Source organism: Cydia pomonella, chromosome 8, assembly GCF_033807575.1.
Source record: "Cydia pomonella isolate Wapato2018A chromosome 8, ilCydPomo1, whole genome shotgun sequence".
In the NCBI taxonomy this organism is placed as follows: Eukaryota; Metazoa; Arthropoda; class Insecta; order Lepidoptera; family Tortricidae; genus Cydia; species Cydia pomonella.
In genome coordinates, this window is record NC_084710.1 from 24,335,277 (window position 1) to 24,350,580 (window position 15,304).

At 41.3% G+C, this 15,304-nt stretch overlaps 1 protein-coding gene across 1 annotated transcript; it reads right to left on the reverse strand.

Moving 5' to 3' along the window:
* Positions 1–10,458: 10,458 nt before the first annotated feature.
* On the reverse strand, positions 10,459–13,394 carry LOC133520342 (uncharacterized). Its single transcript, XM_061854714.1, has 2 exons — positions 11,001–13,394; positions 10,459–10,470 (listed from the first exon to the last, which is right to left on the reverse strand). Exons 1-2 carry the CDS (start codon positions 13,392–13,394, stop codon positions 10,459–10,461), a joined length of 2,406 nt encoding a protein of 801 aa, XP_061710698.1.
* Positions 13,395–15,304: the final 1,910 nt, after the last annotated feature.

Sequence of the window (15,304 nt, forward strand, 5' to 3'; positions counted from 1 at the left end):
AATAACAAAATAAAATCTTTTCCATTGGTCTACAAATGTGTTTAGTCTGGCATTATTTTCTCGGACATTCAACATCAGCTGAATTAACCTAATTTTTTTGAAAGATATCCGTGCAACAGTAGTACAAAATTGCTAAATCAGCTGGACTTCCCTATTACTCGTAATATACAATATAAAAGTCAGAACGATAATTGCATGAAGATTGTCCGTAGTGAGTTAAGCGAGAGTTTCCGAAAGGCCCGCCGCCGCCGACTCAGGACAAATACCTGCCCCCTCCGCTCTGCCCCGCTCGCGCTCCGCTAAGCGTAATAACATTTCATTTCCTCGACTTGCGGCGATACGGCTCGGCTTCATATCTTATTTGGCAGAGGCCTATACAATTTGTGTATAATTTCGGACGGTTTGTTTTAGCCTCCAACCGAGGGACGGGTGATGACAGCGAAAAATTCAATTATTCAGTGAAAAATAAGTCGTCGCGAGCGTCTTCGAGGAGAATGAGTCCGCGCGCGGCGGGAATACTTTATTTAATTTACCTCTCATTCATGGCCGACGTCATGCATATTCAAGCGCCGTCGCAGCGGATCGGGAAAACCTTCGAATATACATAATGAGCACGTCCGCGATACAGCCACAGCACAGCCGGCCAATCAGCGCCGAAACAATCTCATTCATCAGAAATCCACTTAATTGAATCGGAAAGTAAGTCGCGCGGATCTCGTCTCTCGTCTGCATCCATTGTCTTGGCCACATTAACCCTGCATATTTTATCCCCAGCTGAAGTTGCGGCGTCGGCCGAATACTTGGCGAGCTTTGCAAAATGTATGACGCTGCCGTTGGCGTGAATTCCGCCTCTTGACTTTATTAGTCTCGGAATGCGCGTGTGTATCGGGTGAACACGTGCGTCAGAGTGAGGTAAACGCCGTAAAAACGCAAAGGAAAACTGGCTCTGTGGAATGTGCAACATTTTACAGTTTGATACATGGTGGCTGTCGGGGTTTATTGTGAAATCTAGAGAGTCACTTCCAACTTACCAAAACTTTTGTTATTCAAAGTCTATTAAGTGTAGTGTACTGTGGGCAGATTTTCGCAACTCGACTATTAGCGTCTGTTATGCGTGGTGAATTAAGTTATTATATCGATGTTTTAAAACTTTCAAAGTCAAAGTCAAAGTCAAAATATTCTTTATTCAAATAGGCCTAGCAACAAGCACTTTTAAATCGTCAAATTTTACAAATATCATCTTAATCTAAATATCAGAGCAATTTATTGATGCAGTTATTATTGTTCTAAAAAAACATTGTACTATTATAGATATGGTAAACTTAATAATAAGAATTTCACAAAAGGATCGTCAAACATCAAAATTGCATAAAAATACTAGTCTAGAACCTTTCTAGAATAAAATCTAAATGTCAAATAATACGGTATATATATACATTGAATTATCAATTTCATCATTAATAACATAACAATAAATAATTCATTCTTTACAATCACACTTAATCCCACGGTGTTTCATCATTCATGTAGTCTTGTGAGCTATAATAGGCTTTAGAGATAAGCTTACGTTTTACATAATTTTTAAATTTACTAACAGACAATTCAGTTATATTTCAATTTCAATTATTTATTTATTTCGAATCAACAATAGATCCATAATTGTTAGTATTTACAACAAATCTTAAAATTAATTAAGGTTAGTGACATATAAAATGATAATAACATATCTACAAGTACACAAAAATAAATATAAAAAATAAATATAACTAGGCAATCTAGATGCACCACTTCTCAGCATCTGTGGCTTCCACATGCAGTCCATTCCAGTGCATGAGCAGTGGTGCATCTATCTTACCTGCCAACGTTTTCAGGATGCTATTGGTACTGCCACACAGTCTCTGCATAAGTGACGCCGATCTGTTGCGTATAATTGCAAAAAAGTCATCCGTGTGCGCCTCCGCGAACATTCCCGACGCACTACAGTGCCGTGGCAGCCCCATCAGCATCCTGAAAACGTTGTTATATTGTATTCGTAGAGCATTGTACGCTCGCTGAGTATAGCTAGCCCACAGGCTGCAGGTGTAAAACGATTGGCAAAAAGCTTTAAAAAGCGTCTTTTTCACGTCTTTGTTATAATATTAGGAAGTTTATTGTAAAATCTTACACAATTACCCATGAATGATTTCTTAATTTTATGGAGCCTAGTGAAGGGCACTGCGAGCTTATGCTTATTTCTAGTATTAATATTATGTATTTCACAGTTTTTCTTAAAAATGTCAATGTTTTTATGTACATACAGAATATTCTCATAAATATATTGACAGTGCACTGTCATTATCTTAATGTCCTTAAACTTATCTCTAAGTGTGTCTCTATGGTACATTTTATATATTGCACGAATAGCCCTCTTCTGCAGAACAAAAATGGTATTTATCTCTGAAGCACTGCCCCATAGTAAAATACCATATGACATAATGCTATGAAAGTAACTAAAGTAAACTAATCGAGCTGTTTTCACGTCTGTTAACTGACGGATCTTGCTCACTGCAAAAGCTGCAGAACTCAGTCTATTCGAGAGATTAGCAATATGGGGACCCCATTGTAGTTTAGAATCTAAAGTTATACCAAGAAAAACTGTGCTATCTACTAGTTCCAATTCCTCATCCTTGACAATGACACTTGTTTGCTCATTCCTTATGTGACTTGTAACAAACTTAATGCACTTAGTATTTTTCTCATTTAACAATAAATTATTAACATTAAACCAATTTACTACTTTAGAAATAGCATTGTTTACATCACTGCAAGCTTGTTGCTGTCGTTTGACTTTGAAAATAAGTGAGGTATCGTCTGCAAACAATACTATGTCATGGTGGGTCTTTACAAGGTAAGGCAGGTCATTAATGTAGATAAGGAACAGGAACGGCCCCAATATTGATCCCTGCGGTACACCCATAGAGACCAATGACCCCGGTGATCGCTGTCCACTCACATCAACCCTTTGTATTCTACCGTGTAAGTAAGACTTTATTAAATTCAGTGCCGAGCCTCTTACTCCATAATAGTGCAGTTTCCTGATCAATGTTTCATGACAGACGCAATCGAAGGCCTTAGATAAGTCACAGAAGATACCTAAAGCATCCTGTGACTCCTCCCAGGCATCGAAGATCTGTTTAATTAGCTCAACACCAGCGTTGGTTGTTGAGCGACCCCGTGTAAAACCAAATTGTTTGTTGTGCATTAGATTATTAATGTTAAAATGTTTCAATAACTGACTCAAAACTATTTTTTCAAAAATTTTGCTGAATGTTGGTAACACTGATATCGGTCTAAAGTTAGTGGGGTCGGATGTGCTACCTGATTTAAATAAAGGAGTGACTTTACTATGTTTCATTAGATCAGGAAACTCACCGCAGTCAACACTGTTATTAAATATAACTACCAGGTCAGGCGCTACAACTTCTATTAAGGATTTGACAGTATGAACGGAGACTCCCCAAAGGTCACTAGTTTTTTTTACATTAATTGATTTAAACGCCTTTAATATATTACAAACAGTCAAAAAAACTGCGACTGCAATCAAATCGCAGAACAGTGTTTTAGTTTTAGTTTCTATCTGTAAATAGTTTGCTTATTAATAATAATAAAAATGTTATCATGGTTTTAGCCACCCATACTTATACGATTGTTTATACCGATCGCTCTCTGAATATGTCGCAAGATTTGCAACTAGCCCTAGCACAAGCTTCGGTCTTTTTGGGCTGTTACTGCACACTATGTCTTTAAACGCTGGTCGAGTAAACCTTTTTTTAGGGTTCCGTAGCCAAATGGCAAAAAACGGAACCCTTATAGATTCGTCATGTCCGTCTGTCTGTCAGATTATGTCACAGCCACTTTTTTCCGAAACTATAAGAGCTATACTGTTCAAACTTGGTAAGTAGATGTATTCTATGAACCGCATTAGGATTTTTACACAAAAATAGAAAAAAACAATAAATTTTGGGGGTTCCCCATACTTAGAACTGGAACTCAAAAAATCTTTTTTCATCAAACCCATACGTGTGGAGTATCTATGGATAGGTCTTCAAAAATGATATTTAGGTTTCTAATATCATTTTTTTCTAAACTGAATAGTTTGCGCGAGAGACACTTCCAAAGTGAAAAAATGTGTGTCCTGCCCCCCTGTACCTTCTAAAATAACGAATGAAAAATCTAAAAAAAATATATAATATATACATTACCACGCAAACTTCCACCGAAAATTGGTTTGAACGAGATCTAGTAAGTATTTTTTTTTAATACGTCATAAATGGTATGGAACCCTTCATGGGCGAGTCCGACTCGCACTTGGCCGCTTTTTAAATAATAAATGTGCGATTTCGAAACAGTGGACTGTAAATTTTGGGGGGATTCAATCGAAATTAAATATTACAAGAATGCAATTATACAAAATAATGCTTTAATTGCCTTGAAATTCAGATTTTAGTCAGTAACCTGGGTTTAGAGGGGTCGTCAGCTCCTCTTTCAGGCGGCGAGGGCCCCGGAGACCAGCTCGTGCACTCACCAGACCTCTAAGGTTACCTGCACGCCTGAATATACCGCAACTCCAGCGTACCTCCGTCCGATCTCAAGGCACAAAACTTGTTATCTTTCTATAAACGTGAAAGACCTGACTGACTGACTTAAATGAACGCACAGCCCAAACCGCTGGGACTAGAAAGTCCAAATTTGGCAAGTAGGTTTCTTATAAGGTCTAGGGGTTCACTATGAAAGGATTTTTCAAAATTCATCCCATAAGGGGGTTAAAAGGGGGTTGAAAGTTTGAATCCGTTACAAATACTTTGAAATTTCTTAGACAGGCAGGCTAGCCGATTACAAAAACAGTAATTTCGACGTTTTTGGAAATTCAACCCCTAGGGGAGGTTATAAAGGGGATGAATTTATGTATGGGTTTCAAGGTTAGTTTTGAGCTAGGAACTTGAAACTATGTAAAAAGGTATTATATTACATGACATGGCGTTAAAAAAGTTGATCGCTATATGTGAGGTGTGTGGTGTGTGTGTTACGCTGAGCAGCATGGTCTTAGGTACATACAATTAAACCATAAGTGAAATACTCATTTTTAAGTCTCCAAAGTATAATTTAGATCTAACTGTGCCTAAGATCATGCTGGATGGAGTACCCCTCAGGGTGGTGGGCAGCTTTAGATATCTAGGGCATATGCTCACCGGAGATCTGAAGGACGATGTAGATCTGGAGCGGGAGAGGAGGGCTATGACGGTAAGGGGTAATATAGTTGCCCGCAGATTTGCACGTTGTAACACACAAGTAAAGTTAACGCTCTTTAGGGCATACTGTCAAACTTTTTACACGTGCAGTCTGTGGGCAACAATTACACAAAGGGCCTATAACACGCTCAGACTTCAGTACAACAACATTCTGAGGATGCTGTTGAAACTGCATGTTTGCAGAGGCACGAATGGATAACTTTTACGCCATTGGGCGTAAAAGAATAGCGTCTCTGCTGAAGCGCGTGCGTGACAGTAATAACAGCCTCCTGAGGACTTTATCCGAACGTGCAGATTGCCGCCTCATGAAGTACTGGGTTGAGGTGGTGATAGGCAGGGCCAAATGACCCATCTTGTCCCGTGGTCCTCTCTACACGCAGGGATGTTTATGTAGTAAGTAATTAATAGTTATAAGTGTTTTTATGTAAGTACTAATATAGAATGTACGTTTTTTCTGACGAACTAACAAAATATGGATCAGATGGTCTGAAATAAACAAATTTTATTTTTTATTTATTTATTTATTTTAATTAGAAGATAATTGATTTCAGCGTTATTGAAAATTCATACCCTAAGTTTGTGAAAAGGGGTTGAAAGTTTTCATCGGAAACGAATGTTTTTGTAAATAATGAACTTAAAATGTATTGAAAAGACACAATAAGAAGAAAACAAGAAAAGTGATTTCAGCGTGTTTAGAAATTTATTCCCTAAGGGAGTTAAAATGGGTTGAAAGTTTATGTTAATCTCCTAAATCGATGAAAAAGGGTTGAAATTTTGCATCGGGATCGAACAATTTTTTTTTAAATATTGGTCTTCAAAATCTTCTAAGGGGGTTGACAGGGATTACATCTTCTTCTTTTCGTGTCGAGGTTCCTTTTTTTATACGATGGAAGCGCAATAGGCAGCAGTGTTGACAGCCCTGGCTGTCGCGTCCCTCAGATCCAGATCCGAGCAGTGATACGGGCATGTGGGGCACGCCAGTAGATGTGCCATGGTTTGCGTTGCTGTGTCGCAGGTACATTGAGTCGAGGAGCTGCGGAGCAATCCCCATTTGGCCATATTTTGCTTACAGCGACCAACTTGGGATCTGAGCCTGTTTAAGGACTTCCAAATTGGCCAAGGTTCTTTATGGCCAGACGGTAGTTGCTCCAAAGCCTGCACGTACACGTCTGGTGGAGGGCACCGGGTCTGCCACAGCAAGCGGTGCACATCGGGCGGCTCACCCTGCAGGGGGCTGGTGCTCCGCATAAAACTCCCGCGACTTTTAAGACGAGCAGGTGGCGGGATATGTCCATGCAGGGGGTGCCGCTGGTCATTCTCCTGTTTGTGCTTTTTAATAGCGCAGGCTACCTCTCTGCGTATATCAGGGGGAGCCACTCCAGCTACTGGGTAAAGCTTGTTGAGCGGGGTCGGCTTGCGGCAGCCTGAGACGGCGCGGCAGGTGTCATTAAGCGCGGCGGTTACGAGGCTGGCGTGCGGGGACCGATGCCAGACTGGGCAGGTAAACTCTCCAGCAGAAAAGCACAGAGCTAGTCCGGTGGTACGCAAGGTGTGTGCGGTAGCGCCCCAGCTTGTTGAAGTTAGCCTACGCAGCAAGTTGTTTCGCGCACTAACTTTCGTGTGTGTGTTAGAACAGTGCGCAACAGGTTAGCGCTCTATCCAGCGTTATTCCCAGATATCGCGGGTAGGGGCAATGTTCAAGCGTCGCTCCATCCCACTCTACGCGAAGGGGTCTGTTTGCGTGATGGTTGCGCAGGTGAAACGCACACGTCTGAGCCTTGCTTGGGTTTAGCCGGAGGCAGTTGGTGCCAACACGCTTCCTTGGGGTAGACCATTCTTTTGGCGTCGCCATCGTCGGCCATTTCTCCGTGTTGAGGTGGACTTGAAAATAGCGGTTCCGTAGCCGCTCACCAAGTACACGAACGAAGCCTCCATCTCGAGTGACAGCATGTTTTTTAGTTAGGATCTAGAAACTTCGTTGGTTGGGATAGTACAGACAAATCTCATGCGTTGTATAATTAGTAACAAATGATTAACCGTCCTTAGTGCAATCTTTTGCTGCATAATGTTCTACGCTCATGAAGAATATATAATCACCAACATAAAAATTCACGCGTACGAAGTCGCAGGCAACAGCGACTTTTGTATAAATAGTGAAAGGTTAGTAGCTTTGTACTGTTTTTAAATTAAAAAAAAATCTGTGATAAAAGACTTCCTAAAAATTACATTACCGCTACTGTCTTAGTGTGTGATTGTAGCAGCCCCGTGCTGGAAGTTAGCAACTCGTTCGGAGAGTAGTTTAGTGGTCCGCGCAGACACCACGTGCTCATAATATTGCCGATGAAGTTAGTGCAGCGGCAGCATGCACGTGACCACGTCTTGCTCGACATGCCCTCACTTCTGACTATGATACGACTATATTACTTTTATAGTTATGTACGCACAAACTTATGCAAGCAAGTGCAGCCATATTTATTAGGTAAAATTTCTAAATGCATAAATGACGATGATGAGATTGAAAGCAAATTATTAATTGTATAGGTATGCAGGCATCTGTAACTTCTTTGTACCGCTTTGCCGGCGTATTTCGTGCGCTCCGATGGTATAATTCCAAATAACTCGTAATCGGATTAAAAGAAAATCACGAAAATTGAGCATCTTACAACTCGGGCGACCACAAATGTTCCGTCACAGAATATGAAATAAAAATATGAAGTAAATTTGTAAAATTTTCGTGGACTGGGTTTACCGACGTGAGCGCGAGCTCAGAAGGGATCAGATGTCATTAGAGGTTGACAAGATGCCAAGTACCCAGTTGGACTAATGCACTTTTAAATAATATTTAATGTCATGGCCGGGCGTAAGTAATACATGAACGATTATGGGATTAAATTCGGTTTAAAGATTTTTAATTTATTTAACGACAATCCTTGAATATGACAGAGATTTTATGACTGATATATTTTACTTAAAATTTTTACGTCTTTCATTTAAAGAGACGTCAGTCACCAGTAAGTAGTTTTCTGTAATATGTATCCCATCAAAAACATTTTCAAGTAAAATGTTGCCGAGACGAAACCATAAGGCTCGCACTGTCAAAAAGCTATTAGTTTTTTTTGCAGAGCCAAGCTTCAAGCTCTAAAAGCCCTAACTTCACAAACTCTGCACCTTAGTCATAATATGTGGCTTGGCCGTTTCGCTACCGTCACATGGGCGTAAGGAGAAAAAAATATTCACTATTCATTACATGTTATAAATGTGTACAAATAATATTATGTTTGTATAAAACTGAAATGTTAATGTACTTTAAATAGATCTTGTTAAACCGACCCAGTTATAATGCAACTTAGTAGAGGCGCATACATGTTTCGTTGCTTATATCTACCCGCTTTCGTTTTAATAGTAATATAATAGGTACTTTGTTGTTTAAAATTGGCTTTGAAAGTTGTATAATTACCCTCTCCTTTGTATTATGATAATTTTAAATGGACGCACTACATTTTTTATAATTACTTTTCATATATTATAGTTTGATATATCGTTATTTTGAATAACGTAATAAATGGCATATGATTATTGGTTCGAAAGCCTTCCAGCCGGCGATCGGCGAGGATTTAGACCTTAGTAAATACAATGCGCTGGTTCAGGTGCCGCTAATACTTTTGTTGGCGCCTCGGACATTCAACACCCGTTTCTTGATGAAAACAGATGGAAACTAAACATAAAATAGATAAAATAAAGGCCCTACACTCACCCCCGTGGCGCTTGTGCAGGTCTTGGCTTGTTTTTCACTGTATAAATTCCGCTTTCAATATAGAGTCCGTCTTCTAAATATTGATATATAAAATTCACCGCAAAATCTTTCTTGTTAAATAAATTTCCGTGTTCACAAACCAACGGCAAAATCAAGTCTCTCTGACATTTTCTTCTTTTCGTTTTATTTCCAATTTCAAAATCTTGTCTCCAAAGCGCATGCCCCAAACTTTCCCCGAACGAGATATATATATGGTAAAAATGGTGTGAATGAAAAGGATGACAAATGTGTCGAACGAAACAATTTTGAGGTTGCGTTCCGAAATATGATATTAAAAACTAAACATTCCCCCGCCCGAGAAAGGCTAAAGCCTTTATCAACAAACAAACAAAACTCAACTCTAACATTAAACTAAAACAGTTTGGTTTAGCTACCTCCACTTAATCTTCCAGAGGAAGCCTACAAATTTTAACAACTGGCCGCGTGAGACTACCTGTGGAAGTTTTAATACGTACTACCCTAACAACACCGTCTTTGCCGGGTAGCAACTCCTCTATTCTCCCTAACTTCCATTTCAGAGGAGGTAAATTTTCCTCCTTTATAAGAACCAGATCGCCCAGCTTAGGCGGATCAGTTGGAGATGTCCATTTTCTACGCATTTGAAGAGAATGAAGATATTGTTCACTCCATTTCCTCCAGAGGCGTTGAGATATAGCCTTTATTAAGTTGTAACGACTTAACCGTGAGTCTGGAATATCCTCAAAATTGTACTCCGGAACCGAAAGCAAAGGTCTACCGATAAGTAAATGGGCAGGCGTCAAGACCTCCAGTTCATGAGGATCTTGGGACAACGGGCATAACGGACGACAATTTAGAACCGCTTCTACCCTGGTAAATACCGTTACCAATTCGTCGAACGTTAAAACCTGTTCACCTATGACACGCCGCAATAATGTTTTAGCCGATTTTACGGTCGCCTCAAATAAACCACCGAAATGAGGCGCTGCTGGAGAATTAAACCGCCACGTTATTGACTGCTTGGCCGCGCCATCGCTAAGCCCTTGTTGTACTTCCTGAGAAGCCAAATATCTCCGTACATCATCCAAGTACCTATTTGCACCAGTATAATTAGTCCCGCAATCTGAACGTATCACACTCGGCATACCGCGTCGAGATGTGAAGCGCGTCAAAGCCGCGAGGAAACCTTCTGTCGAAAGGTCAGTGACGCACTCTAAATGAACCCCTTTGCATGCAGAACAGATAAATACGCAAAGATACGCCTTTAAATTTTTCGCGTTCCGCAATCGAGAATGTTTAATGCTGAACGGACCAGCAAAATCAGTTTGCACTGTGTGAAACACACCAGTCGCATTAACCCGATCCCTGGGCAATGCTGACATAATCGGCGCTGTAGGTCTAGCCTTGGTTCTGAGACATTTCATACACTTGAAAATTCGTGTACGAATCACTTGTCCCGCGGAAAGAATCCAAAATTGTCGTTGTAATACCGCCATGAGCATCGTAGCTCCCGCATGACAATAAGTCACATGAAAATGATCCACAATCAAAACTGTAAGAGCGTGTGATTTTGGTAAAATCACGGGATGCTTTCGTGGAAATGATAAACTCGAATGCTCCAAACGACCTCCAACGCGCAACAAGCCGTCGTCCCCAATAAGCGGCAGAAGCCGACGTAGCCGCGTGGAACATTGTTTATTCTGGGCCAAGCAGTGGATATCATCCGCAAACTCCTCCTGCTGAACCAATTTAATTAACCGCTGCAAAGCGAGCCGTCGCTCTGACACTGTCAAAACCCCTATAAGTTTTTCAGAAGAATTCCTGGCATTGTTGACAAACCGGAAACAATATGCTACGACCGCCAATAACATATTTAACCTACTAAACCGCGTAAAAATATTATCTTTGTCAACAATTCCGACTAAGGCCCGAACATTTACCTTCACCTTCCGCAATCCAGGTAATGGATCTTCCGCTTTATCCATTATATTCCTGGGCCAGGTCTCCGCATCACCTGACAACCAAGGAGGTCCCCACCATAAAGGATGCTCCAGCAGTACCGATGTGCGACAACCGCGACTCGCGACATCAGCAGGGTTCATTTCTGAAGGTAAGTGTCTCCAGGTTATGTCTAAGCCGCAATTCAGGATTTGAGAAACCCGATTGCCCTCAAAAGTCTGCAACAAATGTGGCGATACCTTCAACCACGAGAGAACAATAGTGCTGTCACACCATCCGCAGATTCCGTCGATCGTCATGTCATCAGTGATGGCAGCAACGACGTATTTCAAAAGTCTGACTAGCAACGCAGCACCGCTTAGCTCTAGTTTCGGAATTGTTAGTTTTGATTTAATCGGCGAAACTCGTGATTTGGCCATCATCAAACTAACCTTGACCCTCCCGTCATGTCCCACAGTCCTCAGATAAACCGCTGCACCATATCCAAGCTCTGATGCATCTGAGAACCCGTGCAGAGAACAAGACTTAACGTCTAATAAGACAAAGCGTTCCATACGTAGACTTGAAATTTGAGGCATTTCTTTTAAAATGCCTTGCCATTCCTCAATCACGTCATTAGGAGCTTCCGCGTCCCATGACAAATTCTTCAACCAGAGTTGCTGCATGAGGACCTTACCCTGAAAAATGACCGGACAGATCCACCCCAAAGGATCAAAGGCCCTAGCTAATGTTGACAAAATTGACCGCTTTGTACACCCGCCAGTATCGTCTAGCCTAGTACGATATGAGAAACTGTCGCTGCTAGAATCCCATTGAACACCAAGGATTTTATAGAAGCTAGGCCCATCCGCATTATCAAATATCTTCCGAGGTTTTTCTAAATGCTCCTCTTCTATGTCCTTTAAGACTTCCTTGCTATTGGACGTCCACTTACTAAGCTCGAAACCGCCAGAGCGTAGTAAGTCCGTCAGTTCCTGCTTCAACTTGCTCGCGTCTTCTATGGAATCAGCCCCGCCTAAAATATCATCCATATACACCGAAGAGCGAAGAAGATGTGCCGCTGCAGGAAACCGTGGTTCCTCGTCGTCTGCTAACTGTCTTAGCGTCCGAATCGCGAGGTATGGGCTCGACTTCATACCGTAAGTTACTGTATTTAGCCGATATATAAGCAAAGGCAAATCTGGGGACTCCCTCCAGAAAATGAGCTGGAACCGCCGATCCTCCTCTGCAATCAAAATCTGTCTAAACATCATCCTGATGTCCGTTGTAAAAACATAACGATGTAGCCTAAATCTACAGATAATTTCCGCGATGTCTCGCTGTAGCTTTGGACCCGCATGTAAACAATCGTTTAGGGCGACTCCATTAGCTGATGCGCAACTAGCATCAAATACAACCCGAATTTTATCCGAATCTGCCTTAAAAATTCCATGATGGGGAATGATATAGCTCCCACTTGTATAATCCTGTGGTTCTCCGTTACACAAGGACATGTGTCCAGTCTCCAAATACTCCCGCATAAATCCAACATACTTATTTCTAAAAGCCTCGTTGCCGTTCGCGAGGAGCCGCCTTTCCATAGCTAAGAACCGCTTCATGGCTATGGGTACGGTATTTCCAATCACAGGAGCATCAGATAAAAAAGGCAACCGTGCCGAATATCTGCCCTCTTCAACCCGTCGATGGGTTTCCTTAAAAATCGTCTCACATTCCAGATCTTTTGGGCTTTCTACCTGAACTGGAATGTCCTCCACTTCCCAGAATCGCTCTAAAATCTGATCTGTGGTTGTGCTACAGAAAAAGACTTGGGAGCAAGGAACTTGAGGGGAAGCCGCAATAGTGACTGGACCTGACAATACATCGCCGAACACAGTTTTCGTCACCCGTGGAATGTGATCATTGATTTTAATGCGTCCGCTGAGTACAATCTCACCAAGTAGGTCTTCGCCTATTAAAATGTCAATCTCCCGACTGACAAAGAACTGTTCATCCGCAAGATACAGTCCCCGATAATTATCCGCTAATTGAGCAGGCAACGAATATCCAGGCAGGTTATGCGTGATTTTATTTAAGACTGTAGCCGTGGTCACTAGCACAGGCTGATCCGTCAGCCTAGGTGCCATGGTCAGGTTAACTGCTCCCCTACAACCGCTTATAGGAGTACAGTTCAGTCCTGTGATCGGGGCGTCAGGCTTAAACCGCTTTAAGCCCAACTTCTGCACGCATGACTCCGATATAAATGTGCTCTCGCTTCCTCCATCCAGCAAGGCCCGCGCCTCCTGGTAGCTTCCGCTGCTGTCCAGTACTCTTATTATTGCCGTTGCAAGTAGCACCTTCCGCTGATACACATGAGGTTTATTTACCTGTGATGACATTAGCCCAGTGACTCCAGGGACCGCACTTCCTGGATTACCGCTGGTCAAGGGTGCACTCACAATAGGCGCACTTGCAGAGGACGAGGTAGCATTGTGGGCCTTCCCGCTTTTAACAACATTGTTTGACGTCGAATGTTGTTCACGATCTGAACCAGTTGCCGGAAGATCAAAATGTAACAAATAATGGTGTTTAGACGAGTTACACTTGTAACAGTTCTTGTTATAAGTGCACTGGTTAATATTGTGACCATTCAAACACTTGAAGCACAATCTAAGCAATACTACCTGACGCTTCCTAGCGGCAGGTTTCATCTCCAAAAATTTCTCACACCTAGCAATGAAGTGTCCGCTTTTTCCGCATAGTCGACACGTCGACGCCGAACCCGCACCCTGAAATGCCGCATGAGCCTTTACCGCATGGCTCTGTCCACTTCCACTACGCCTTCCCGCTGACGTACCGGCCTGTGGCTCCGTACTGGATTCCAAAATCCGTATTTCGGTTTCCAAAAACTTGATAAGGGCCGAGAATGTGGGTAATTCTTTATCGGCGTGCTTATCTTCAAAATGTTTCTTCAAGTTGCCGTCTAACTTTTGAAAATTAATCAACAGGAAACTGCATCTTTTCCAAGGCTTTTGTGTTTTCAATCAAAGTATTTAAAAACATTTTTAATCCACTTACCCCTTTAGTGGTGACATGAGGTGCACTTAACAAATTGTGCAACAGGCGATCCGCCAAAAACCTTTTGTTGTTATACCGCGCATTTAATAAATCTATCGCTACCGAATAATTGTCCCCTGTGACCGACAAATGTTGGATCAAAGACTTGGGTTCTCCTAAAAGCGAGCCCGCTAAGTAATACATTTTTTCAGTGTCCGATAAAGTGGTATCATTGCCCACCAAAGACTGAAATAGTTCCATAAACGGAACAAACTCTTCCACCTGTCCCGCAAAGGTAGGAAGTTTAACTTTAGGGAGAACTGCCCTATTTCGCGCGCTCTTAGGATTGTCATTCCCGCTACCGCTGCTACAGCTATTGTCCGCATTAGCTGAAGCATTCAAATTAGTCAATCCTAAATGCCGTTGTTTTATAAAATAATATTTTTTATTGTACGCCTCGTACTCCTGAAGATGACTTTCCAAATCAAAGCTCTCTATATTCGCAGCAGAGAGCTGAAGTTCATAAAACATTTCCGTAAATGCCTCATAAACTTTATCTAAATCTTGAAACCGCACCATAAAATCGCTTTCTTGTTCCGAAGACAATTCGGGATTACGAGCCAATCCATCCAATACATCAATACCACGACATGCCGTATGATATTTCATATGCAGCAACTGTATCCGCCTAGCTGCCGCCATGTTTACGTTAGTATTTGAATACAAAATCCAAATAAATATAATCAATAGAATCCCGAACCCGAACAAGAACCACACCATGAAAACTACAAATAACAATAACACATTATTTTTAATGTACCGCACCGCAATAAATCTTAAGTTTAAACCGCACCGTGTAAATATAATATATTAAGTTTTTACCGCTAACTTCAATATATTATAAAATGTTTTTCCGCAACCTTTAAAGGAAAATGTTTAGAACCCCTGAAAAATTGTTTATGTACCGAAATAGCATTAAAATACCGATAAATAATGCTTTATGCCGCTTGTACTAGAAATATAAATACTTAGAAAAATACAAAAACCGGAACTTGGCTGAGGCTCGAACCGTCGACCTCACGTTTACTAAGCACCTACTATAACCACTAGGCTATTCAAGCAACTAACAAGTTGAACGAAATAACCCTATAGTATCCTACGTCGATATGGTAACCTAGCAACCAAACTGTTTTAATTTGAAATGTCATAAAATAAACAATTCAAATAAAATAAATTTATGAAAAATTGAATT

Bases quoted from the DNA above. Each gene is read 5' to 3' on its own strand.
- LOC133520342 (XM_061854714.1), bottom strand. From the start codon at position 13,394: ATGTCATCACAGGTAAATAAACCTCATGTGTATCAGCGGAAGGTGCTA.